The following is a 24,150-nucleotide window of genomic DNA, read 5'->3' as shown; positions in this document are numbered from 1 at the left end:
GCCGCCCCGTGACGCGCAGCTTCCCTGGACCGCGCGGCGGCGCCACCTCCGTGGTCCCGAAACTGCGGAGATTCGCCCCGAAACCAGCGCCCCACGCGCACACCCGCAGCGGGCGGGCGACGGGGACATGGCGGCAGGCAGGCACCCAGCCCAGAGCGCTGCCGGCGGCGGCCGCCCTCACACAGAGAGGCCGCAGTGACGCCTCCCCGCCCCGAGGCCGCGGGGATGGACGCGGAGCGCGCTGCCGGCCGGGACAGCGCCGAGGGAGGAAGAGGAGGACTGGGTGACTTCGTGTCTGCCCTTCCTCCCGAGATCATCTCCCGGATTTTCAGTGGGCTGGATGTCGAGAGCTTGTGCCACGCGTCCGTGACGTGCAAGGTCTGGCACCGCGTCATCGACAGCAACGAGCGGCTGTGGCGGCACCACTGCCTGGCCATGCGCGCAGTCTGCCAGCGGGAGATCGACTGCGACCGAGGGAATGGCTATTCCTGGAAGGTAAATCCACCTCCAGCGGCTGAACACCGGCAGTGACATAAACGAGAATGCTGGGGGCCAATAGAAAAGTGTGAGGAAATGACATCCTGTCACACCCATCCCAGGGTTGTGAGGGGGACGGCTGCGGTGACAGCGTGGCTCTGTAGCGCATCCTGGCAAACGGACATCTGGTAAAATACACTGGGAGATAAAGCAAAGCTGTCCCTTTTCCTACCCAGGACACAACCTGTTCGGCTCGGCATTAGTCCTCCTGCTGCCCCGCACAGCCTCAGCGCTGACCTTCGTCATACACAAGCCCTAACACGAGACAAAACCCACGTTCCCACCGATAGGGCCGGCAGGGACTAGGTAACAGAACTCCGATAGGTGGTGTGTGCTCTCTGGTTGTATTTTATGGGAATAGATGTGGTGGTTAGGAATGTCTTCCTGAAAAATCATCCTGGATAGTTCTGTCTCAATCCACCTCAAGTGATGCACATTCAGAAGGAAAAAAAAATGGGGAATATAAAAGGAAATGAGCAGGAGCTTTTATAAACTTTAGAAACTCTCCCCACACACAGACTGCTCTGAAGAGTTTGCAGCAGGTTTAGCTCCAGAACCTGCTGAATGATCTCTCACTGTTGAAATCAGCCTGGAAGTTGAGATAGATCAGGACCTGATCAGGTAGACCAGATAGGTGGTTCCACAGATTACTCTGGGCCAGCTATAGGATAGTCTCCCACCTTATTTTAGTTAGTGTGTTTGAGAGCACTGGAGAGGTGAAAAGAGAGAAGCTGCAGAAAAAGAAACCAAAGCAGCCGCTAGACTCTGACATTTCGGTAAAGTTTCTGCAGTGTGAGGCACAGCCGTGAGCAGATAGTGGTTACCCTTTCAGTGTGTAGATCTTGCTGCCCTTGCACAGCAATTTCCAGAGCTCCCTGCACTGATTGTCTGTTTCATCTGGAAGGGATTTGAAATAGAAGCTACAAACACACCAAGTCTACATTTTCTTGCCCTTAAAGGCTGGCAGAAGAGAAGAACCCAGACAGCCTCCAAAGTAAAGAAAGGTCACAGCCTTTTTTAAGGTCACACCTTTTTTAAGGTGCCTTTTTTAAGCTGTAAGACAAATTCCTGGTATGGGTTTTTCATCTTGACCACCAAAGAATTGAGGCAGGAACAAAAAAGTTCTGCTTCTTGGCAGCATTGCCCTTTCCTGGATTTAATGTCTAGATATCCAAAGTCACATTTCAAATCCCTTTTCTAGCACTACTCTTTTAGTGTAAACTTGTTATATTGAATGCAATTTAAATTGGTTCCTTTCCGAGATCTGACTATGTGTTTTTCCACCAGATTACATTGTTGAGAAACTACTGGAAAAGCAAAGTGAAGCAAGAATGGCTTAGTGGGAAATACAGCAACATTCCTTCACAGTTCAGCTTGCCAGAGAAAAGCATGTATCCAATGGATGTCGACACATGGGGAGAAATCTTGGAAGCAGAACTTGAGAGATGATAAACCAGTGCTGATTCTTGCAACTCAGATAGCTTTTGCCAATAGCAGACACACTGTTCAGCAGTTGTGAAACTGACTTTGAACTGATTATGAATTTATGATGAAAACTTCTCAAAAAAAAACGTTATGGGTGTCTTTATTAAATTTGCATTTTACTGTAATAATTTTATGTAACATTCTAAAAACAACTAAATATTCAGCTGTAATTTATATTTATGATTGTAATGTTCTACTGCACTGTCAAAAATATGCTGATTATAATTTCAGTTTGCACTTTTTATTTTGGAAGAGATGATTTTTATATTAAAAAACCCAAAAAAAAAAAAAAAAACCAACCCACAAAAAAAACCCAAAAACCAGCCAACCCCCAAAAACTCCCAAGGTGTGTTTGACCTTTCAACATGAAGTGTATTGTATCAGCAGCACATGAGAGCCCGCAAAGGACGCAAAGGAAGGCTGGGGAAGGGACAGATCCAGACACCGGAAAGAATCCTCTGCGCAGCAATGCTCCATCCCCCTCCGAGCCGAAAGTGAGAGAGAGAGCAAGGAGTTGAGCCCAACCCCTCACCTCCTCGCTGTATCTCTGCCCTTTCCAAGGAAAAACAAACCCTCACCTTCGAGAGACTGCAGCAAGCTGCTCCCCCTCCGTCTTGGCTACATGTTTTGTCTCTCTTAAGTACCATCGTTATCATTTCTTAGTCAACAGATGGGAAAAAAATCCCTGAGAAAAAAAGGGGAAAGAAAAAGAAAAAGGAAAAATCCTAACCTCCAACAAGTGTAATTCAGAGTAAAGAGCATTCCTAAATATAGAGGATGTAGCAGAAAAATCAGTGAATTGCAAACTCTGCTTCCAGTATTGTTAGCTGTTCTACTCCAAGATTATATCTAGCTAGCTCAAATTAAAAAAAAAAAAAAAAAAAAAAAAAAAAAAAAAAAAAAAAACACAAAAAGGCATACCCAAGTACATTGAGGGTACTGCTTCACTCCCTGCTCACAGCATGTTTTACCCTGACTTAAGAGAGCTAAAAGTGCAAAAAGTGCATCTAAGTTAAGCAAGATGAAAACAATACTAGCAGAACATTCTCATCACCTCAAATCTGCCCAGTTTTTTTTAATCATAGCATATGGAAACTGCTCAATAATGGATCTAGTTCCTCACTTTTCTCATCCAGCCTTCACTGTTACCTCTAGTCTGTAACTCCCTGACATTTATTCCTTATTCCCGCTCCTTTCATGCCCTTATGCTGTACGTTTCGTGTATTTGTTTCAGGATACAGTTTGTAAATAGAATAATACTCAGCTATGAATCCTAAAACAGTTACTTCACTGTGCACTTGGCTGTAGCTTTTCCCCACTCTCGAATGAGAATTAAGAATCCCCAGTATCTGTTGGGTCTCTGCCTCTATTCAGATCAGATGGCTGTGCCTCTTTAAAAGCAAGGAATTAAACATGCAGCTATGCAATTACACAAGGCCTGCATCTCTAAAGCTGTAGTACCAGTGGTGAATATTTCTTGTTAAAAATCTATTAGTGAGAAAAAAAATATTTAAGTACAAATCCACATAAAAACTAAGTCTTCTTCCTCTCCTTACTCTGACTCTTTCCTTTTGTAGTGTATGGTAGAGATAATTCGTGCTATATATGTATAAATATTGTAAAAGTTCGAAGTTTTTGACCACTCTGGCTGGGAGCAGAGTCTTATTTCCATTCAATCAGTTCCCGGACAACATTAAGATAATATCGAGTCTGTTAACATATGAATGAAACATTCCTGGGCGTGGTTGCTGACTTCCCTGGCATCTGCACCTGGGAAGATTGCATCTACACCTTCCTGGACCATGATTGCTGGAATGTCTAAGCTACTCACCAGGCCTGCACGGAGAAGGTTACATCTGCTGTGCTCAAGAACTCTGCTACATATGAATACAGACTCTATCTAGATGCTCAGACATCCGACTGGATCCCTGGACCTACCTTTGTCTGTTCCTGCACATGTATGGATTCAGTTCTACATGTGAAGAGACACAAAGAAGCATTCGGTCATTCCTGCCTCAGGCAGAATGCTGCTTGAAGCATTCCGGGTGAACCACTGGGTGAACCACTGGGGAAACGCTGACACTTTGTCAGTCAGATCCTGGTTCAGCCAGCGCCGACACCCGGGGTTGACGCTGCCCGAGGCCGTGGGGGATTTTTTCTCAAAATTCTATTTTGTTAACGATCTAAGAAATGTTTGTTAACTTTTTTATAAATTTGGCTACCGGTTTTATCATTTATAACACTTTAAGGGTTTTAATTCCCCCTGGAGATTTCATTACATCAATTCTGCTCATCTATTCTACTCCTCTCTGCCCCTGCACCATCTACTCAGCCTCCCATCTCTGCTGCAGGATGGATGTGTTCCTTTCCCTTTAAGGACATCCCAGCAGCATCCAGTGGTGCACTCCTTGCACCACCTGGTTTGGGCTGCTAACAGAAGCCACTGAAATGCCAGAAATAGGAAGATTGTAAAAATAAGAAGAATGCCTAAATTAGCATTCATATGTGGGTGTCCTTCCCCAGAGAGCATGCTCAGCAGCTAAAACCATGCATGTAAAGCCCACACCTCCTGGGGCACACATTAGCTGCCCTCACACCTTGGCTGGTGAAGCCCTTTTTCCGCTCCAGTGCTTACCTCTTACCCACAGGTTTTGCTGAAGTGCTAAGTTCTGCTTCTGCAAACCCCACTGACCTTCCATTGTCATGCCATTTTTATGCCTCTGACACTTGGAAGGTGTCAGCTGCAGAAAGGTGCCCAAGGTGTCCATCACCTAGGCTTTCCATTAGCCACCTGTGATGCCTCAGGTTTTAGCTTTTATATTTTTCTGATTCCATACTGCTTTAGAGTGTACTTCTGAGCTTCATATTAGGGGGTAGTAGGCTCTCTTCACAGAGTAGGTAGACAAAACAATTCGTTCTCCAGATGGAGACCAAGGACATATGATCCAAATTTCAGGCCCAAGAGCATAAACAACAGTGGACTGAAGAGAGAAAAACAAGGATGAGACTTCATAACCTAAAGCTATAATTGGACAATTAGCTCCAATATGCTAATGGACCAGAGCTTATAAAAGTGTGAGACCTCGTGACTAGTCATCCATTTTGTGACCATTTTTAGGTTCATCTTGGGTGTAGCCCTGGCTGGGCTCTTGTGCTGCCCAAGGTGTATCCATTGAGGCCTTCTAATAAATAGGTACTTTATTCTTTAGCTCCATCTAGTCTCTGTTCTAGGTCAGCCTTCACAAGTCTGGTGTTCCTGCAATTCACCATCTTACCCACCTGGTTTTCCCTGGGTACAGAGGCCTTTGGAGAAAGCATGTGAAGTTTTTGTGTTGCAGAGCTGCTTGCAAATGTTTTCTGCCCACAGAACTCAACTACGCAACAAGGCCTTAAACCAGCCAGGCTTCTGTGAGAAAAAAAGTCTTCTCTCCTGCACGAAACCCTCTGAGGTGCTGCACAGCTGGATATCAAAAAGACCAGCACTGAAGCTCAGCTGGAGGGCCCCCCAGGTCAATATTTTATTTCTGCATCTCCAAAACCACCTGTGGTGTTTTTAATAACACCTGTTGGTGTTAGAACCTTCTTTGCAACTACTCATTGTTGCAGTGCTCCATTTTTGAAATGACTAGCTGACAGTGTGGCTTTATTTCATCATGGCGCAGGATGTGGCTTTGGGCCATCGCCATTAACTGACTAAATGAAAAAGTATACACGAGATATTTAATCATCACAGACTTTTAATCAGACCACTCAAATTTCAAGGCTAATTTTGTCAAGTGTTTCTGCCAATAGGCAGAAACGTGCAGATAGTAATGTCTTTATCCTGATCGTCTTTGGAACGTACCAAGTGACAAAGTTATCCCAACTGAAGGCAGAACAGTTGAGCTCAGGACTGAAATCAATTGTTTCAGTCCACCAGAGGTGACAGGAAGACAATAAATGCATACAGCTGGGAGGGCTTAGGTGGTGGTGGTATTATTTTTTTATTTTCCCTCCAAATGAACTTGAGATGAGGTATATTGGGCTCCCAAGAGCACGTTGACACTTGACAGCTGTTTTTCACCATATTTCTTGTTTAGAAAAGTCCATCTCCAAAACCACAGAAGAAATCACCTGCTGCATTTAACACCTTAAGTCAGCAGCAGCTTCTGATCAGCACAATCCTAAGAATTGAGTGTAGGGGGCCGGGAGGGGTTGAGGCCTCAGTGTGAAGGGCTAGACCCACTTCTGTTATTCTGGTAAACCAAAAAACCCAAGCTACAGCTGTGGGTTGAAAGGGAAGGAGGGAGGTGATGGACTGCAAACTCAGAGATCCTGAATGACCTACCAAGATGAAACCCAAGAGGATAACTGTATGTACTGGCACAGTTTGCTGCAGTCTCCCCCAGCTCACATTTTAAAAATGTTGTTAAAGCTGTATTTTTAAAAACTTTAAAAACCTTAAGGGGCAAAGGAGCTGCTTTTTACCAATCCAGGGGTGCTGACTGCATGAGCTGTTTTGTTGGTGAGATACCAGAGCTATACACAAGGGCTTCTCCATATGCCACAGAACACAGTGGCCATGAGCTAATGGATCCCTCATAGCACCAAATATTGTTTTTAAACATTTCCATGGTCTCAGAATGCCAAAACCAAAAGGTGCTGTCAACTACCTATTGGAAGATTCAGCTTGAAGACTTGAACTGAAGGTGTAGGTTGAGCAAGCTGGGAGCAGAGAGAAAACTTCAGTCAAACAAACCAGCCACCTTAAGCCTTTAATCCTGTATGGGAAAAAGGAAAAGTTGAGAAAGACAAAGTGGGGATTTTTTTGCAGCAGTATCTAGCAACTAATAAATGAAATATTACAATACCCCATAAGAGCTTTACTTGTCTGTTCCATTGAAGGAATATTTTCAATAGTTTCCACTATTTTTCCATCCCATTGCTAAAGAACACATTGCTACTGATATGTGGGATATCCCAACACCTAGGTTTCACACTATATAGACCTTTAACAGCATAGCCAATGATAAAAAGGTGCCAAAAGTCACCCACTGTGGCTGACCAGAATAAATTGGCTTTTCTAATGCATCTTTATTTTTGAACACCACTGGTCTATAGACAGTTTATTTCACTAAATTACACTTCTCTTAAAAGTAATTTTAACATGCAGCTCATAAACGTGTGTACTTAAAGATAACCCCAGGAACCTGCTCAAACAGGGACCCAGTACCCATAAAGGAGTTACATGTCTATGTACAGCCCACAAGTATAAGGAGAAGAGAGGAAGTTTTTACTGTTTTAAGGGGGTGATTAAAGAACACGTTATGTTGTAGCAATGCTAAAATGACACTAGGCATTTATGTTTTCTCATCCAAGATCCACTCTATGATGCCTAAAAGCAGAAATGCAAGCTACCTTTAGGATGTTTAAGTCAAAATACTTATAAGAAGAAGGATATGGGGGAGGGCAGAAGAGAATAAAGGGAAAATTGAAGATGTAACTTGGGAAATAAAATGTTTCTTTGAGTAAAAAATATTAATTGAGAGAAACCCAAACCAACAAGCCAATCTTATTTTACCAGTTGTATACCAGAATCATTAAAGACTTCCTTGTAGCAAAAAGCTACTTAAGAGTGTTAAAAGCCTGAGCTAAATAACTCTTCCTAGTATTCAAAAATGTCTCACACATGTGCAATGATTTTGTTTCTGTACTTTAACCATCATGTACTTGGGAAACACAGCAACTTATGCTTTCAAAAGCAAGATACCTACATACACATATAGCAGAAGCAATAGGGGACAAAAGAGATGGTTTCTTGATTTTCTTTTGATATACTTTGGAGATTAAGAAAGGATTTTGAGAAGGAAAGGATTTTGTAAGGAAAGGATTTTCCTTACAATATGGAAGCAGGTACAGGAAAAGACATACACTGATTTATGATTATGATTTATACATGATCATACACTGATTTACATAATTGATACTCTATTAGACTGCAATAGGCTGTTCTAGTATATTTGATAGAGAGAGAGGCTAATGGCAATACTTTGAGAGTTCTCAATATCCATTTTATATCAGAGTTTGAGAATGTAGGAAGATTAGGATGTCTAATTGTTTGGGATTTTTTAATTAAACTAGTCAATCCCCAGGTCTTTTTCCTCTCCCTTGATCCCATTTATTAATATTCAAAATTGTGATGAAAAACATACTGAAGGCAAATTTTAAACAATACTAACATCATCTCTCTCCCTTTCAAGTGCTGGAAGCAAAGTTCCATCAGTTTTATTAGCATTTCCCTTTGATTATTTTCCTCCCACCTGCTCAGTCATCTTTTAATGAGTTGAAGAAAAGGAGGGAAAGACATTGTCATCTTAAAACAAAGGCAGAGACCATGCAGGAAAGCAAAGAGTTTTAATGTAGCCATAAAATTTCACATGGAAGGCAAATGAAGCATGAAAAGCAGTGTTTTATTCACTTTTCTTATAGTCGAAGTCTCCCTTTTACTGCACTGGAAGGAAAAAAAATTAAGCAATCTACAAGACCCAAAGTATGGAAAGCCACAGTTTTTGTTCTAAATGCAAAGCAGGAAGTGCTATGTTCTTATCAAAACCCTCCTCCCAAGCTTATTTTGAAGCGAAAAAAGAAGTTCTATTTCAAGAAATCTGATGAGTAACAACAAAAGAAGAACTTTGTTTATTATCAGAGTTCACTTTGAGCATAGAAAAATCTCTATACATCAACGAGAAGATCACAGCTCACAAACAAAAATTACTTACACTTTTCAAAACACAAACTGAAGAAATACCAACAGAAATACCAACAACCTGCAGAGGACTCTCATCTACTCATTTCCTTTTTCAATTTCCTCCTACAGTCTCCTACAGTTTTAAAAAGTACAAACTGAAAAAGAACAACCGACAAACCCACCCCACTGCCCTCCTCCCAAAAAGTCCCACCTACTTAAATGTTTCTGGCCCCCACCAAAAAGATTATTTAGGGAAATTTTTTCTGGATTTCAATGTTGCCCAAGCTTGAACTCAGAACACTTCAAACAGTGAAAAGCACTTATCAAGAGCCCTGAAGTTAAATATTAAGAAGTTAAAATAACTTCTCAAATATTTGAGAACAAATTAGTGGGCAAAAATAGGTGTTTAATGTTTGTAGTAAAGTGAACTATAAGCCAAAGACAGAAGAGGTACTACTACACTGAAGAGTTATAGGTAATATTGCAAGAAGAAATGAAAAGAAAAAACTTTTCTAAAAGAGAGGTTTGACAGTAAATGTTAGATACCTCAGAGGCCTTAATGAGTTTTTTTGTCTTTATGAAACAATTTTGATTAAATATTACTAAGTAAACTGTTCTATTATTAAAACACCTTTTCAGTAGACAGTTCACGCTTTCTGTTAACTGTTCTTTCAAATAAATAGCAAAGACAGCACATTGCAAAAAAAGCACCAAAATAACTACACTTATCAACAAATTATATCACCTTACCCTTCAGAAGAAAGCTGTGGGGCAGGGAAAGTAAACAGCTGTTTGAAAAAAAATGCTAGAGACATATTAAGTCCAGACTACATCCATATGTGTTGTCTGTTGGATTATAAGAAGTACTAACACTGACTCAAGCTAAAAGCTTGTTGGGCTGGGGTTATTATTTTTTCAGCATCTGTGTTTGTGGTTTGCTTCATACCATTTTCTTTTAAACTTCATTTTAAAATGGAAGTAGGAGTGCTGTGTCTGTGTGGGTGTTTTTATGAGTGCATGGTTAGGCAACATTACGAAAAATCTGACTCTGACTGTAGTAAGCACGTAGGCAGTGTTCCAGGGGAGAGAAAATTGCTCAGTGCAGGTTGTAGCAAGACAAACATGAACTTAAGAGGATATTTATATAAGATTATATTACACAAGTCTTTCAGACTGAAGATAATAAATACAATCCTTATCTACAATGATTTGTGTATTTTGCTGTCCTTTAGACTAGGTCTTTCTTATGAGTAAAAAATAAACCGACGTTAATGTAGTAATTGCTGAGGGTGTGGTAGAAGTGTGATTTAAATAGTTAGAGGGTGAAAGTTAGAGGAAGCATGACACAAGTAGGTCTGCTCTTCTGTTTCCTCCCTTTTGTTGGTAGTTCCTTGCACAAAGATGCCTCTCTCTTCTTTGTGCCTGTGTTCATGATCTGTGCCTCTTCCATGCCTTCTGAGTTACTGAGTTGGTCTTATCATTTCTGATTGACATGTATCTGCTTTTTAATTCTGAATTCCCTTGGACAAGATCTTCTCACTGCTGCCAAGAAGCAGAGGCACCTACAAACCCTTGAAATGCGTCTTCTGAAGCACTAGCTATGAGATCACAGACCCCATCAATATAGGATGGCACAAATATAAGAGCTCTCCCATAAATACACTGACTATCATCCTCTGCCTGAGAAAACACCATTTATGGTGGACAGCCATAACTTGGACTGGGCACAAGTTAAAATTATAAGGTCATGGACTGGTAAAACATTTTAGTTTTATTAAATTTTGGCAGCCACATCTCTCCTTTGGTAAGCTGGACAAGTTTCTGTTATGTGGTTGTGCGGGGTGTTTTTGTCTCTTTTCCTGTGTCCTTGGGTATTTTTGGGTTAGTGAGCTCTGAAAGCAAAAAAAGCAGCAACAAGCAGCAATTATCAAGAAAGCAGGCTGAGCAAAAAGTGGGTCTTTTTACCATTAGTCTTCCTTCCTCAAAATGACACATCAGACTTCAACGATCCTGATAGCTTGCATGGGAGACAGGAAATGCCTGCCAGAAACTGATTTCTGCTGGCCAACTGAAGTGGACATGATGATGCAGTGTCTCAGCCTGCTGCTCCTGCAAGGCTGTGTTTTCTTTGAGATAAGAAATGCAAGGCAACAGGGCTCCATTAGCTCAGCTACAGGTATAATTAAGCACAACTGGAGAGAAGCTTTAGGTCTGCATTTATTTTTAGATGGGAGAGATCCCAATAAGAATTCTTAAGTATAAGGTACCTCATTAGATCTATGAACAGAGTTTTAAAGATTTTGAAGTCTCCTGCACTCAAACATCAGTCTGTACCAGGAACAGCCTACATGCACAGTCTGACATTAACTTGATTTTCAACTCCTCCTTAGATTTTAAGACTTAGAAATTTGTTTGATATAGAGTCAGACAAAAATGCAAGGATTAATCAGGTGAACTGATTATCAAATAAAAATATTTATTTCAGTTACAAGCACAGGGTTTTTCTTATATTTCCAAGGCACAGAATCAAGGACTGAGTATGGTACTGGAGGTTAAAAAAGGAAAACCTAATCAAAACCACTTCAATCAATAGTTCAAATAACCAACCAATGCATCCTTGCCCTTCTCCTGCAAGATTCTTAATTCAAATAGAGTGCTGTACCTAACAACCCACCATCTGCTTTGTAGACCTAAATAAAAGGAAAAAATGGTCCCGGGGCAGATTCTTGTGAAGAAATTTGGCAAGGTTTAAAATTGGGTGATATAGAGTTTGGAGTGAGATTCCTTTGTGTTTGAAATACTGTGGGAAGAGACTTTTCCTCATATTGCTGTCATGGAGTTATACTTGGTTCCATAGCATATATATAACTCCATGGAGTTATACTATGGTGTTTCCATAGCTGTCTGCATTCTTCCCTCCCTTAATGCTGACAGATTGGAAAGGAGCGGATCAGGTTTCCAAATGAGTTGACTTCTTTTCCTTATATCTATGGCATTATTTGTATAAGTGAACAAGCAGCAACAAGATCTGGTAAAGAAGAAAGTGTAAAACTTGTGTGGAGAAGACAGTGAAAATCCTGAAACACATCACAGGCTGAGGAGAGTGATTAATTGAGGTACTCTCTGTCAGTGACATGACTGTGTTCTCTGTTAATGGTGAGATTCCCAATATCAGCTGCGGTAACAGGTACAACCTTGTCAAGGTCAACTGATTACTCTAAGCAACACACTAATATGGCATATTCTATGGTATAATTTAGTAAAATATTACCGTAACACAAATGGAAAAAATGTTAGTTTGTTAGTGCCCACTATAAAATTGAAACTTCCACCCAGTCCTCAACTGCAATATACAATCACTTTGGGATGATACTGCTTTCTCTTAGGGAAATGCCAAATTTTGCATTAAATAACTAATTTAATTTGTCTGTCTTGTTGGAAGATCATCTTCATTTACCAGTCCTAGAAACTGACTGGATTGCTTTGATCCATTCTGTACGCTCTGTGGATGAGGCTGCTTGCAAGTAATAGTGGATTTCATTTGCTGTGATGATTTCAAAGAGGACGTTGTCAGCATCATACTTCTTGGCTACAGGAAAAAAGTAAGAAAGTCAGGTATGAGAGAATAAAGTCTTGTACTTTCAATGTTTCCTCCTTTACACACTCTAAGGCGATCTCCTTTCTTTTTACAGCTCAGCCTGATCAGGCCTTCACAAACATTGGGTCCAAGACATGAGTGTCTCTCTCTCAGTGAAACCACTCATGAATTCTGCACATTTCACTTTCAGGAGTCACAGGTTTGTTGGTCTCAAATCATGGAAGGATCTGCAATCCTGCAGACAGATCCTATTCCCCAAACCGTCCCATGCCTTGCCAGCTACAAAAATAAGATGTTTATGTCATATCTGTTTATTTTCTGAGATGCCAACAAACTCTCTTGCTGGATATGATAGCCAGCCTCTCATGTGGAGAGGAGAATGCATGAAATTAATGTTTCTTGGTCCTTGCAGCAACACCTTTTCTGTTCTCACAACTTCTAGCTTTGGGAAGGAAGAGAAGATGAACAGTAACAATTTTTTGGCATAACAATTTCTAACATGAAGCTTCCATCCCAAATTCATTAACTAAATTGATCAAACTCAGCTTAATTTGCCTAAAGGCTAGTTCTCCTAACACAGGGTTTGTGTCATGCTTTTGATCAGCCTTCCCCAAAGTGCTGACAATATAAAAGATTCCCTATTGCTACTTTTACCACAGTGCCCTTCCCCAGTAATTCAGACAGAAGGAGAGAGATCAGTTACTAGAATTGCTGAATTATTGTACATAGTTTCTTTGGAATAAAAAACACTTGTGATTTTAGGCAGATTGAAAGGAGGGGTTTGTATCAAAAATTTATTAGAGAGCTCATTCAATATGGTTCCTTACTGTCTGGCATATCTTCCACTGCTGTCACCACGCAGCCCCTCAAGTGAATTGCTCCCAGTGGTTCTTCTCCCTGGGGAGAACATGAAATCAAAATGAAATGCAACACTTCTGAAACCAGTAGCATGTTAACATATGGCTACATTTCCAGAATGGAGACAAAACCATTTGATTACTTAGTATGTCTCACCTGAGAGAACAGAAAATTTTCAGTCGGTGTTGACATGGAGGGTTAGTGCTGTGGTTAAATACCCTAAATAAATAGGGAATCTCTTGTGATTTAGAATTCAGGATCTACAGAGTATGTAGTGTGGGAATGGGCCCATTAGAAATACACAAGAAATAGGATGCCATGTCTCAGCCTAGCATGGCAAATACCTCAAATATAAATTGCAAAATTACTGCATTGTGTTCATTTGCACTTAGGAACTAATTTGTTTTGATCAAGTGAGAGTATGCATTAATTCTAATCAATCACAAATAAGAGATGAAATACAGATTGATGTCACTTATTCCCAGGTCTGGGGGGCACTTGCCACCCTGACTTTACAGCCCCAGAAACTATCCTTCACTCTGCTTTTCCAGAGGATGGCTAAGCCATGGAAGAACAGTCCCACTGTCCTGCCTGATCTTCCCTGTCACATTCTCATGCAAATACTCCTTTCAAATACTTCTACAGGGCACTGAATTAAAAACAAACAGGGAAATAAACCAAATCTCTCTTACTCCAGCAGGATCATAATAGTGAAGATATGCAGGATCATCTCTTAAAATGAACTTCCTCACTTTCCAGTTCTTCCTCCGATGTCCCTAGGAAAATTCAAAACCAGGAATGTCACAGAACTGCTTGGCCTGCATGCAGATCTTACCCACGCGTGAGAGGACAGGCAAATACAAAAGGGAAAAAAACTGAATATTGTGGACAGGAAATACTCACTGGAGTAGGACTTGAATCTGCCTTTTCTACATTCTAATCTTCTGCACAAGAACTGGGCTATCAAACTAGAACTGGGCTATCAAACTGCTTTATCTCTCTCTCTCTCTTTTTGGTTGTTTGTTTGTTTTTTGTTTGTTTTTTTGTTTTTGTTTTGTTTTGTTTTGTTTTGTTTTGTGCAAAGCAGAGGAGCTTCAACATGGGATATTCGTCTAAACATATCACACAGTGTGGTAGTTATGACATTCACGTGAATTCTGTAAGAACTGGGTTTAACTACTTGCTAGAAAACATGGCTGCAAAGTGCCTTGCAGGAAGGTACCTTGAATTATTGGCATGGATGAGCTGAAAGTCTTTCTATCCCTGCAAAGATAACAATAAAAAAATGCTTATCTGGCTTAAACACCCTGGAGGGCTCATGGCTGAGAAGCTCAGGCAGAGATATGGACATAAGTGCCTCATGGCCCATTTTCATGACTGAAAAGGATGGGTATGGAAGCATTTTCAGCAGAAGCAGGGACCCTCCCAAGCAATGACCCTCAACTCACTGAGGGTGACCAAGTGCAGACTAACACTGGTGGAAGATTGTCATGAACCACTTCCTCTGGCATTTCAAAATACTAGTTTCTCAATTACCTCCTGTTTGCATGGAAGCTCTTACTAACTAGGTTGGTAAAAACATGACAGCAAAAGAGCAGCAAGGCGTGGGTCTAATTTCTTCCATGGAGTAAACTGATTAAACAAGAGAAATACTTGTTAGCACCACCAAAAAGTTCCTAGGCCCTCAAAGACTATTTTAACAGTGCAGGTTCAGACTCAATATTAGGAAGCATTTCTTTAGAGAGAGAGTGGTCAAATACTGCAACAGGCTACCTAGAGTGTTGATCAATTCACCATGTCTGTCAATGTGTAAGCAGCTTTTGGACAACAAAATCCTTAATGTGCTTTAACCCTTGGTCAGCCCTGAAGTAGTCAGGCGGTTGGACCAGAGGATTGTTGCAAGTCCCTCCCACCTGATCCATTTTATTCATTGAAGAATCCTGATTTTGCCTTCAGTTCATTGATATCTGCTTGCAATGGCCTTGGAAACACAACATTCACTGTATTGCTTAAAGTTTTGCAGGAAATTAAGGTATCCCGTTATCTTCTGTCTTATACATCAAATATTAGTGAATGAAACAACTCCTTTGCTCAAGCATGCTGAAAAAGTCCATGAAAACTGGCAACTGAATTGTACCAATGACTTGTTACATCTTCTGTGTTAGGACTCTTTCCTAATTAAAGCTATCAACTGTTTTATTTTGTGGTAAGAGCAATTAACCTTGCAATATTTGTTCAGAGTCCTGCTGCTGTGCTGCAGCAAGTGTTCCTTGTGCAAAGGCAAGTGAGACAGAGAAGAAACCTGCCAAGTGTGGAGATGCCATAGGGTAGTTTCTCTCTTATGTAAAGCTTTTAAGTGTAAAAGAGTAATCTTGCACCCATGGAACATCATCCTAGTGACAGGATGGAACATGGGCAGCACTGACCTGTTTCAGCAAACATCCTTGTTTGACAATTGTGCCTCTGAATTCTTCTTTTAGGACCACATCATCATCACTGGAATATCCCTCACAGAAAAATCCACTGTCTGGCTGCAAGACCACAAGAGAAATGTTACAGAAGTTACACAGCTGCTGTATGCTTATGTACATGTACCAATATGGCATCTTTTTGCTTCCCTCCATGCTGTTTTTTGCCACCCAAAGAGGATATTATTATTATTGTTGTTGTTGTTATGGTTATTGTTAAATTCTGGAAGAGCCTCCCGGTGAAGCTGAGGAGCTCTCCAAGTCACCGTGGACACATTTCAATGTGAGGTGGAACCACACTTCTAAGATACCAAGTGAAGACATTGACTTTCTGTGGCCTCCTCACACCACGCTGTCATTGAATCAATCTAAAAATAATCCAACAGCAAGCAGGTCACACATGGGCTGCTACAAGAAGCACCCCAGGAGGCCACAAGGCTGCCTTTACCAGGAGTGTCTCTGCTAGCAGGTAAAGTCTCCCTAGCACAAACACATTTAGGAAAACAAATGACTAGTGGGAGAGTCATTCTGCTGAAGCGAAGTGATTCCATGTGGTAAATATAAACAGAATTGTAATACCAATTTACTTTTTTTCACTTTATAGAAGGCATACTTTTTTGTTAGCATAAGCCCATAAGCCAAATATCTTTCAAACAGTATTTGATGTGATATTTCAAGTTCTCCAAATCAGGCCACACAATATGAAAAAATAAATGGAGAAGGCTGGGTATGACACCCAGAACAGGTTACTGGGGGATATTGAAAAATTTACTTTGCTCATGGGCAAGCTGTGTGTGTGCACGCTCACACTGAGTCAGATTTGATGGCTCTGCACAAAAATGGGTTTGTAGCTTCTGCCACTCTTTGAAGCCCTGTGAGAATGATTTACTCTCTTCTCTTCCACTGAATCAACAGGGAAACAGATGGTTTAATTCTGGTCACCAGTACAAAAACAGGAACAAAGTCTAAGTTAAAAAGAACCCAGCCTAAAGATGCATACTATGTGAGCCTTCTATCACGCTTTGAGAATTCTCTACAAATTCATTTCCCACACTTAGTCTCAGCACTCAATTCACACTTAGAAGGTGCCAGAAAAAAAAAAAAGCTGTCCTGGTTACGACTATTAACGTGAGCAGGCTCATTCTGAGCATCACAGGAAAAAGACAATTAAGACAGATTTCTCCACTTCTGTACAATCTTTCCTCCAGGATTTAAGAAGCCCAACAAGAAGCATGAGAAAAGCAGAGCATCAGTAAGTGAGACAATAAAAAAACAGAATCAATGCTCACAAAGTAATAGTAGGCATCACTGAGATCCAGGAAGGGGGTGTCTGACAGTCCCTCTGCAGCTGCCTTGGATGTGTCCCCAGCAGGCTGTAGGTAGCCTTCACTCAAGAGGGAAGAGGCAAGCAGGAGACCTTCTTTGCGATTTCGGATGGAGCTGCTGGACACCAGCCAGTCAATCACACAGGTGCCTGGTTACAAAGGAACAAAATATCAGCCACAAACCAAGAGAGACATGAAAAAGCCTAAAAGTACACAGGAAACAAGCCTACTCCATGTATTCATCAATCTCCTGAAAAATGTTCTTAGCAACAATATGGGGAGTTAATCTAGGGAGGTTCCTGGCCACCCAGCGAGGTACAGCCTTTCCAGCTGATGGCAGGGGCCGGGACAGCTCTCAAACACCATTTCTGATGGAGAAGAGAGCTGGAAGGGGACACAGGGCTGAGCTGGGAAGCCTCAAAAGCAGAGACTGGGGATGTACAGAGGATAGCCAAGCCTGGATCCAGGCTGCTATGCTGCTAACATAATGCTGTTGGAAATCACCAAGGTTGGAAAATACCTCCAAGATCATCAGTCCAACAATTAACCCAACACTGGCATGTCCCCCCGTAAGCAATGTCCTTAAGTGCTACATCTATGTGTTTTGAGCACAAATACAGATTTGATTTTGAGAGAAACAGGAATTACAATGGGACACCGTTTGGTAATGGAATAATTCTTCTCTATTTAAGTGTTTCACTCTACAATCTACTCAAAAGATTACTTTAATCTTTCTAACTCTAGTAAAATTTCATCCTTGTCCTTTGTTTACTGTGGCCATAACTGAACACTTTTCCAAGATATATCTTTGAGCATCTCCTGGATTAGTCAAGAAAAATATCAAACTTCAATGTGCTCTACAGAGTTTAGAGCTGTTTCACTTCTTTAGTTTTTCAACTCTGCGCTCCCTTTATTGTATAGAATAGAGGGACAGGCCCTCCTTACCTGTAAAGCAGTGATTAAACACTCTTTTATCTTTTTCCAGCTTCAACTCCTTTATTCCCTTTTCAGGATCTTTCATTGAGAGATACAAAGCACTGTGCATGAAAAGAGCCACAGAAACTGTTAGCAAATAAAAAGGTTTTTCCAGTTTGTACAACAATATCATTGTCATCATGTTCAGCTCTCTGCAGAGCTGTAATATGGCTTAGTTTCATCTCTTGCATCTCCTGAAAAATTCAAGTTGCAAAAGCCTAGAGGTCTCACTACATTACTTCACAGCTGTGGGAGCAGAGGGCAGAGTGCACAAAGGACTCACCACATCCCCCTATTTTGAGAATGCAACTACTTGTGGTGACTGTAGCATGAAGAGAGGAACACTCACTGCTGAGGGACCTTCACAGGGCCCCACAGACTCAGCAGGAGGGTTCACTGCTGTGCTCTGTGTTCACCCAAAGGTCCTGGGCTGAGCAGAAAACCTGTCCCTGTCCCAAAGCCTGCATGCTCTCAGATGATCTTGGCCCTGTGCAGTTTTTACTGTCTTATAAGAACACTTCAGGCTCATTTTTGTCTTGGTATTTACAGCTCAGAGGCAGAAAACAAGTCATCCTTGATTTTGAAAAGTACTAACAGATTGCTTCCCTTTATCTCCTCTTCTCCCTTTGCCAGTTTCATGTTCTTTGGCAGGCACCACAGTCCCCTCACCATCCAAAAACTAGAAGATAGAGAGCAAGGAAAAGGTCTAAAACATTTTTTGTAACAAATGATTTATTGTATAAAATGCTTCTCCTGGAAGAGTCACATTTTGGCTGGCACATCCTCTTGCACTCCATTATGCCCAGGAATCTCTTTATCAGCAAAAAATCTTTGATAAACAAGCATGTTTTGGTAAATGATAGTATATTCAAAGAGATCTTTCCAGTTCTGATTGCCAGCTCATTTCTGACACATTGTACAAACTGAAGTTTTTAGTCATGCAGAAGGGGCCGTGAGAGAATCCATGGACAGACAGGCTCATTGTTCTTCCTGGCCAAGGTTACATGTCTGACACACTGACTGCAGATGGAAGTAAATGGGAGAGCAGAGCCATGAGAACAAACCTCAGATTGATTGTTTCAGGCAATCTGATGGACTTCCTTGTGGATTTTCTGGCAAATCTTTGGCCTCCATCTATGTGATGAATTGCTTTCTTGATATCTCGCACCCAGGCATCTCTCTCCTCCAGGTAGGCAGCTTGAAAAAAGTGGTCCTGCTGCTTGGCCACAGTAAGCTTGAAGACAAACTGGAATAATAAGTTACAGGAGGTTTTTTTAAAAGTTGCTTTTGTGTAGCCAGTTGGGCACAATTAAGCTGCCACAGCATACAGCATACCTATGCCTAAGGACTATAGAAAGTGTCTTAGAGACACAGTAAAATGATAGAAACTCTGAAGAAAACCATGAACAAGCACTGCACATAACTGAATCCTTTTGTTACTTCACCATCACTGATGCTGACATCATCAGCACATCCAAGGTCTGCTGTGGAGGCAGTTCTCCAGTCACAAAGAGAAACAGACAACTTTCCCAGGTATTGTTCTGGGAAAGGCTGTAAGGAGCTCAGAGAGAAGAATTACAAGCAATTCTCATCTTAACTTGCTGCACCTGGTCTTGTGAATATGTGGAATGTGTTATGGAGATATGTTTACCAAAAGGGTGGTTTCTTAATTAGCCTATGGTGACGGTGTTTTAATTAAAGGACCAATCAGGTCCACCTGTAGTGAACTACAGTATAAAAGGAGTGGGTTTCTTAAAAAAATGATTTAGTCTTCTGTGAATGCATGGAGTGTGGCACTAGTTTATCTGTGTTGTTTCTGACTCAATAGCAACAGCATGTGGCACCAGTACAGCTGCTGATTCTAACTTTTGCTGAGAAGTTCAACACAGCTGAAAGGCTGAAGTGATTACTTTGAGTGGCTACCTGGAACAGAGGCTACACAAGATTAAGAGAATAAAAGTGGGTACACTTTGGGCAGTCAGAAGCCTTTGAGGGGCTACACCCAAGATGGACAATGGTCACGAGTTTTTCAGACAGATATAAGTTTGGTCCATTTACATATCAGGAGTTAATATTCCTATTACAGCTTCAGGTAATGAAGTCATGTACCCCTAGTTTCTTCCCCTCAACTCACTTTTATTTATACTTTCAGGGCCTGGAACAGTGAGGCGTCCTTGGGCTTCAGGCCTAGAGAATCATTTTGTCTGACCAAAACGTGAAGCAGTAGCTAACACTTTATATGGAGTTTTACAGTTATACACTGGGACTTGAAAAAGATGAAAATTAAAATCCTAAGGCATCAGAAGCACCCAGCCCCTGCAGGTCTACAATGGATGTAAATTTTTTAATGTTTAGAGACATGTGAGCAGTCTGAAGAAGGAAAAATACCTCACATCATATTCAGCTACTGTCTCATAAGGGGAGAAAAGGTCATACACTAGAGAGTACCTGAGTATATTTGCAGTCTAGTAAACCTTTAATGGCTTAGTAGGGGGATGATACCTCCAACCCTTGGCTACACCTTAGGATCACCTATCCAAACAACAATGGAAAGACTGTATTTCCCAAAAAATGAGAATAGATCATCTAGAGGTAGTTGTAAACAATAGAAAAAATAACAATAACCTGAAAAAAACCCAAACCAAAACAAAAAAAACAAACCCCAAAACCATCCAACAAAGTTCACACTGTTTGAACTCATTTCCATCCAGTGATCTTCTGGATGGAAAATCAGAATCTAATTAATCATGTTTCCACTTCCTCTAGTGTCATGAGAGACACTAATTTGTTCTGTAGTTGTATTATAATAAATATCACAGATTCTGACTCAGCAGGTGTCTAAAAATGCCAAGCTAAGCCACAAGCCAGCAGCACGACTTGATTAGGGCAAGGAAAGCAAAGGCTACTGTCAAAGAGCAGCAAATTTACATCAGTGAAATCAGCACTCTGAATGAGTCTGCTGAAGCCCATGTTTGTAAATGATACATTTCTGAACATCCCTTACGAGCATTTTCCAAACTATGGCCAACAGGAAAAAATCTGACACCCTGAAATTGTGCAGAAGTCCAACTGAATTTCATGGAAGATACATTTCAAACTTTTAAAGCAACAAGTCCTCAAAGTCCATCTCAGATAGAAAAGTAGCCTTTTCTTATCTGATAATGTTCATATTTTCAGCAATACTCACCTTTTCTGTTATGCAGGAAAGACTTACATACTAAAAATTAATGCACAGTGTATGACAAAAGCAAACAGACAGATCTATCCAAATCCCAATATTCAACAGTCAAGCTAACACCCCAGATTAATAGAATGAAATACCAAAGCATTGGTAAGATTTATTACCAAAGGAAAAAAATAGCCTTCTCAAAGAGCTAAGAAGCAACCTAGAGTGAAATGCTAAGAAGAGTTTTTACTTCCAGCACACAGAAAAGACTGGCAAAGCCATTTCTTTTTAGCATTTACAAAGTTAGGCCAGTAAGTTATATGTACTTCCAGGCTTCCTCTGAAATTGGTAAAGAGGTTGATTCTCCAGTCCTAGATATGACCAAGCCTCCCTCTGATGATGTACATCTGGTTGTGTTTTTGAGAAAATTAGACCATTAGACTAAACTAAATACCAACATTTTACATATTTAAATTGGGAGAGATGAATCTAACAATGAGCAACCAAACAGGATAATGCTGTTCACAAGAAAACCATGGAGAAAATGGAAAAAGCTGAAGAATATCAAAATTTATGTTACATTAAACAATGATCAAACTTTAAATCAAGGACAGCAGACAGTGGCGAATGCATTTTGAAATATAATCTCAAAATATGCAGTTGCAGCCCCTTCTGAACAGCCTTTATCTGTGCTTAACAAATCCAAGATTGGTTCTTTTCCCCTCAGCACCTGCAATTTGCAATTGATGTAGTAAACAAAGCATGTTGGTGATGTGCTCTGAGCTTTCAAATGAAGTCCTGGTGCAGATACACAAGCTGATTTAAAAATTTAACCAGAGAAATATGGAAGTTTGTTTGTGGCCCAATAGTCCCTGTTCCAAACTGGGCCCAGAAAGATGACACTATACTTAAAACTGACCCAATGAGAATTATCCCACTATTCACCATACAGAATTCCTGTCCTAAAAATATACTTTCATTTCTAGCCATATAAACTTAAGAACCAGAGTAATTCCCATTAGAGGAATAACTGTATGCTTTGACATGTAACTAGTGAGAAGCCAGAACAGAATGCAGAAACATTGAATTCAGCAGTACTGTAAAGCTGTAAAATGCAAGATGTAAAAATAAAGATACTACGTTTTCAAGGAATACATGTAGGAACTTAGGTATAATCATATTGGGCAGTACTTGTAAGAACAATCCTGGTGATAGCTTTGCTCATATGAATAAACATGTTCAATTTTTGACTATTTGAAATTTTAAGTGAAAATCCATCTCCAGGGCTACTGGTTTATGGACTTGCAGAACAATCTAATCACCTCAATATGAAGCATCTGCTCCAATGCCTGCTGAAGTAATTTGGATTGTTTCCACTGACTTGAGCAAACCCTGCAGCAAATCTCATTTATGAAAAGCTATTTTGGGTGCCTCAACCCCTGGGTCTCTCTTAGTCTTTATTATCCCTCAGAAAAGGCCCCAGTAACTGAAATGAAACATTATGGAAAGCTCATTATGTAAACACCCAATGTAAAATGAAGCATAACAGAAAACCCAGTGCAGCCAAAGGAATGATCTTCAGAGACTGTCACCCTTCCATAAAGATACAATGCATCTCCTGGAGACTGGTGCATCCCAAAGGATGGCTTTGGGCAGGTGAGGATCTCTCTCACTCTGCCTTCAGCAGACATCAGATACTTTAGAACTCTGTGCCTGCTTAGTTGAATGCACATATGCTGGTGAATTATTTTTCATTTATTGTAAATATGTTACTGACATTTTCAAGCAACTACTGTGAAACAATGTTGATGGCAGTGCCTCTCTGAAAGTTAAAGGAAAAAGCCAAAACTCAACACAAAACTGTTTGAAGAAGAATGGTTTGTGAGAAAAGCTCAATTTCTACCATTATAATCTAGGTATGTGATACTCTTGCATAGTACCCTTCATACCTCATGTATAGAGTAAGGAGTGTTGTGCTGAGGCTTGTTAATAAGATAATCAGCACAGGATTAACAGCAATCTTTGTTCTCTGCCTCATCCTTTTTCTATACTGTCTTAAAGACAGCTTGAAAGTTAACAGGCCCTTTCTCTTGACAGATGTAAGTCTAAAAAGACTAAGTAAGGATCAGGGTGGGTTATTTTCATATAAATATGGGTTCTGCAACAACAACAACAAAAAAACAAACACCACCACCACCACCCCCCCAAAAAAAAAATTTAAAAAAAAGGAAAGAAAGAAAGCAGAAGAAAGAAAAGAAGGAAAAAGAAGGAGAAAGCAAAGCCAGCACGTCCAAATCTGACACAAGGGATCCTGATTCCCCTTACTACCAAACCTAAGGACAGGTTTAAGCGTCCTCACTTTACTCATGTGAAAAAGTAAAGTTCACCATCTCAGCTGTGTCTCACACTTTATATTTTTCTAGAACTCTCACAGAGACTTCTATCTTTAGTCCGGTATCCCTGCGGTAATATTTTTTTAACTGTGGTGGAATAATGTTCCAGATTCTGTGGGACCCCTTTGTCAGAGGAATTCACGGGGATGTCATGCCTATTTGATGAAACTGAGTAGACAAAATAATAAATTACTAATGATATGATTCTTTGCTCATATGAGAAATCCTGTTTTACCAACTATTTTTCAGGAACCCTGTAACAAAATATGTGTGTCACAGCATTAATGTCCTTCCTGTCTGAACAAGACAGTTGTTCCTTGACAAAAAATAAATGTTTCTCCTTCTCACAAATACTTTCCCACTACCATTTTTCTGTGGCACTTAGATTTACATTTTATACAGGAGTTGTTGCCATTCAGCTGCAAAATGTCCTCATACCAATAAAATTTAGTTTTGCTCTCTGAGAGATTCAGAAGTTTAATAAAAACCAATCAACCAACCCCCAAGTGCTTTCTGAATTATTCCTCTTGAAGTGTCCTGAATTCAAATGGTGCACAATTCCAAGCCTGCTTGTGGCCTCCTAAGGCAAGTAAGAATCTCCACTAGGATAAGTGCCAG

At 40.6% G+C, this 24,150-nt stretch overlaps 2 protein-coding genes across 9 annotated transcripts in view; one reads left to right on the top strand and one right to left on the bottom strand.

Moving 5' to 3' along the window:
- Positions 1–14: 14 nt before the first annotated feature.
- On the top strand, positions 15–2,192 carry FBXO48 (F-box protein 48). The gene is made up of 2 exons (XM_058021077.1): positions 15–495; positions 1,825–2,192. Exons 1-2 carry the CDS (start codon positions 226–228, stop codon positions 1,984–1,986), a joined length of 432 nt encoding a protein of 143 aa, XP_057877060.1. The 5' UTR covers positions 15–225; the 3' UTR covers positions 1,987–2,192.
- A 6,324-nt stretch (positions 2,193–8,516) lies between these two features.
- PLEK (pleckstrin) overlaps positions 8,517–24,150 on the bottom strand; it is a 25,375-nt gene continuing 9,741 nt past the window's right edge. For all 8 annotated transcript variants that reach the window (XM_058019440.1, XM_058019439.1, XM_058019433.1 and 5 more), the window contains 7 exons: positions 19,038–19,219; positions 17,944–18,035; positions 16,963–17,147; positions 15,632–15,736; positions 13,898–13,981; positions 13,175–13,244; positions 8,517–12,338 (listed from right to left, as the gene is read on the bottom strand). In XM_058019440.1, coding sequence (XP_057875423.1) covers positions 12,199–12,338; positions 13,175–13,244; positions 13,898–13,981; positions 15,632–15,736; positions 16,963–17,147; positions 17,944–18,035; positions 19,038–19,219 — 858 coding nt within the window. In that variant the 3' untranslated portion in view covers positions 8,517–12,198. The remainder of the gene's footprint in view (positions 12,339–13,174; positions 13,245–13,897; positions 13,982–15,631; positions 15,737–16,962; positions 17,148–17,943; positions 18,036–19,037; positions 19,220–24,150) is intronic.

This window comes from Melospiza georgiana, chromosome 3 (assembly GCF_028018845.1).
Source record: "Melospiza georgiana isolate bMelGeo1 chromosome 3, bMelGeo1.pri, whole genome shotgun sequence".
NCBI classification, from domain to species: Eukaryota; Metazoa; Chordata; class Aves; order Passeriformes; family Passerellidae; genus Melospiza; species Melospiza georgiana.
Note: the sequence above shows the minus strand (reverse complement) of the source record. Positions and strands in the feature narration are given on the sequence as shown.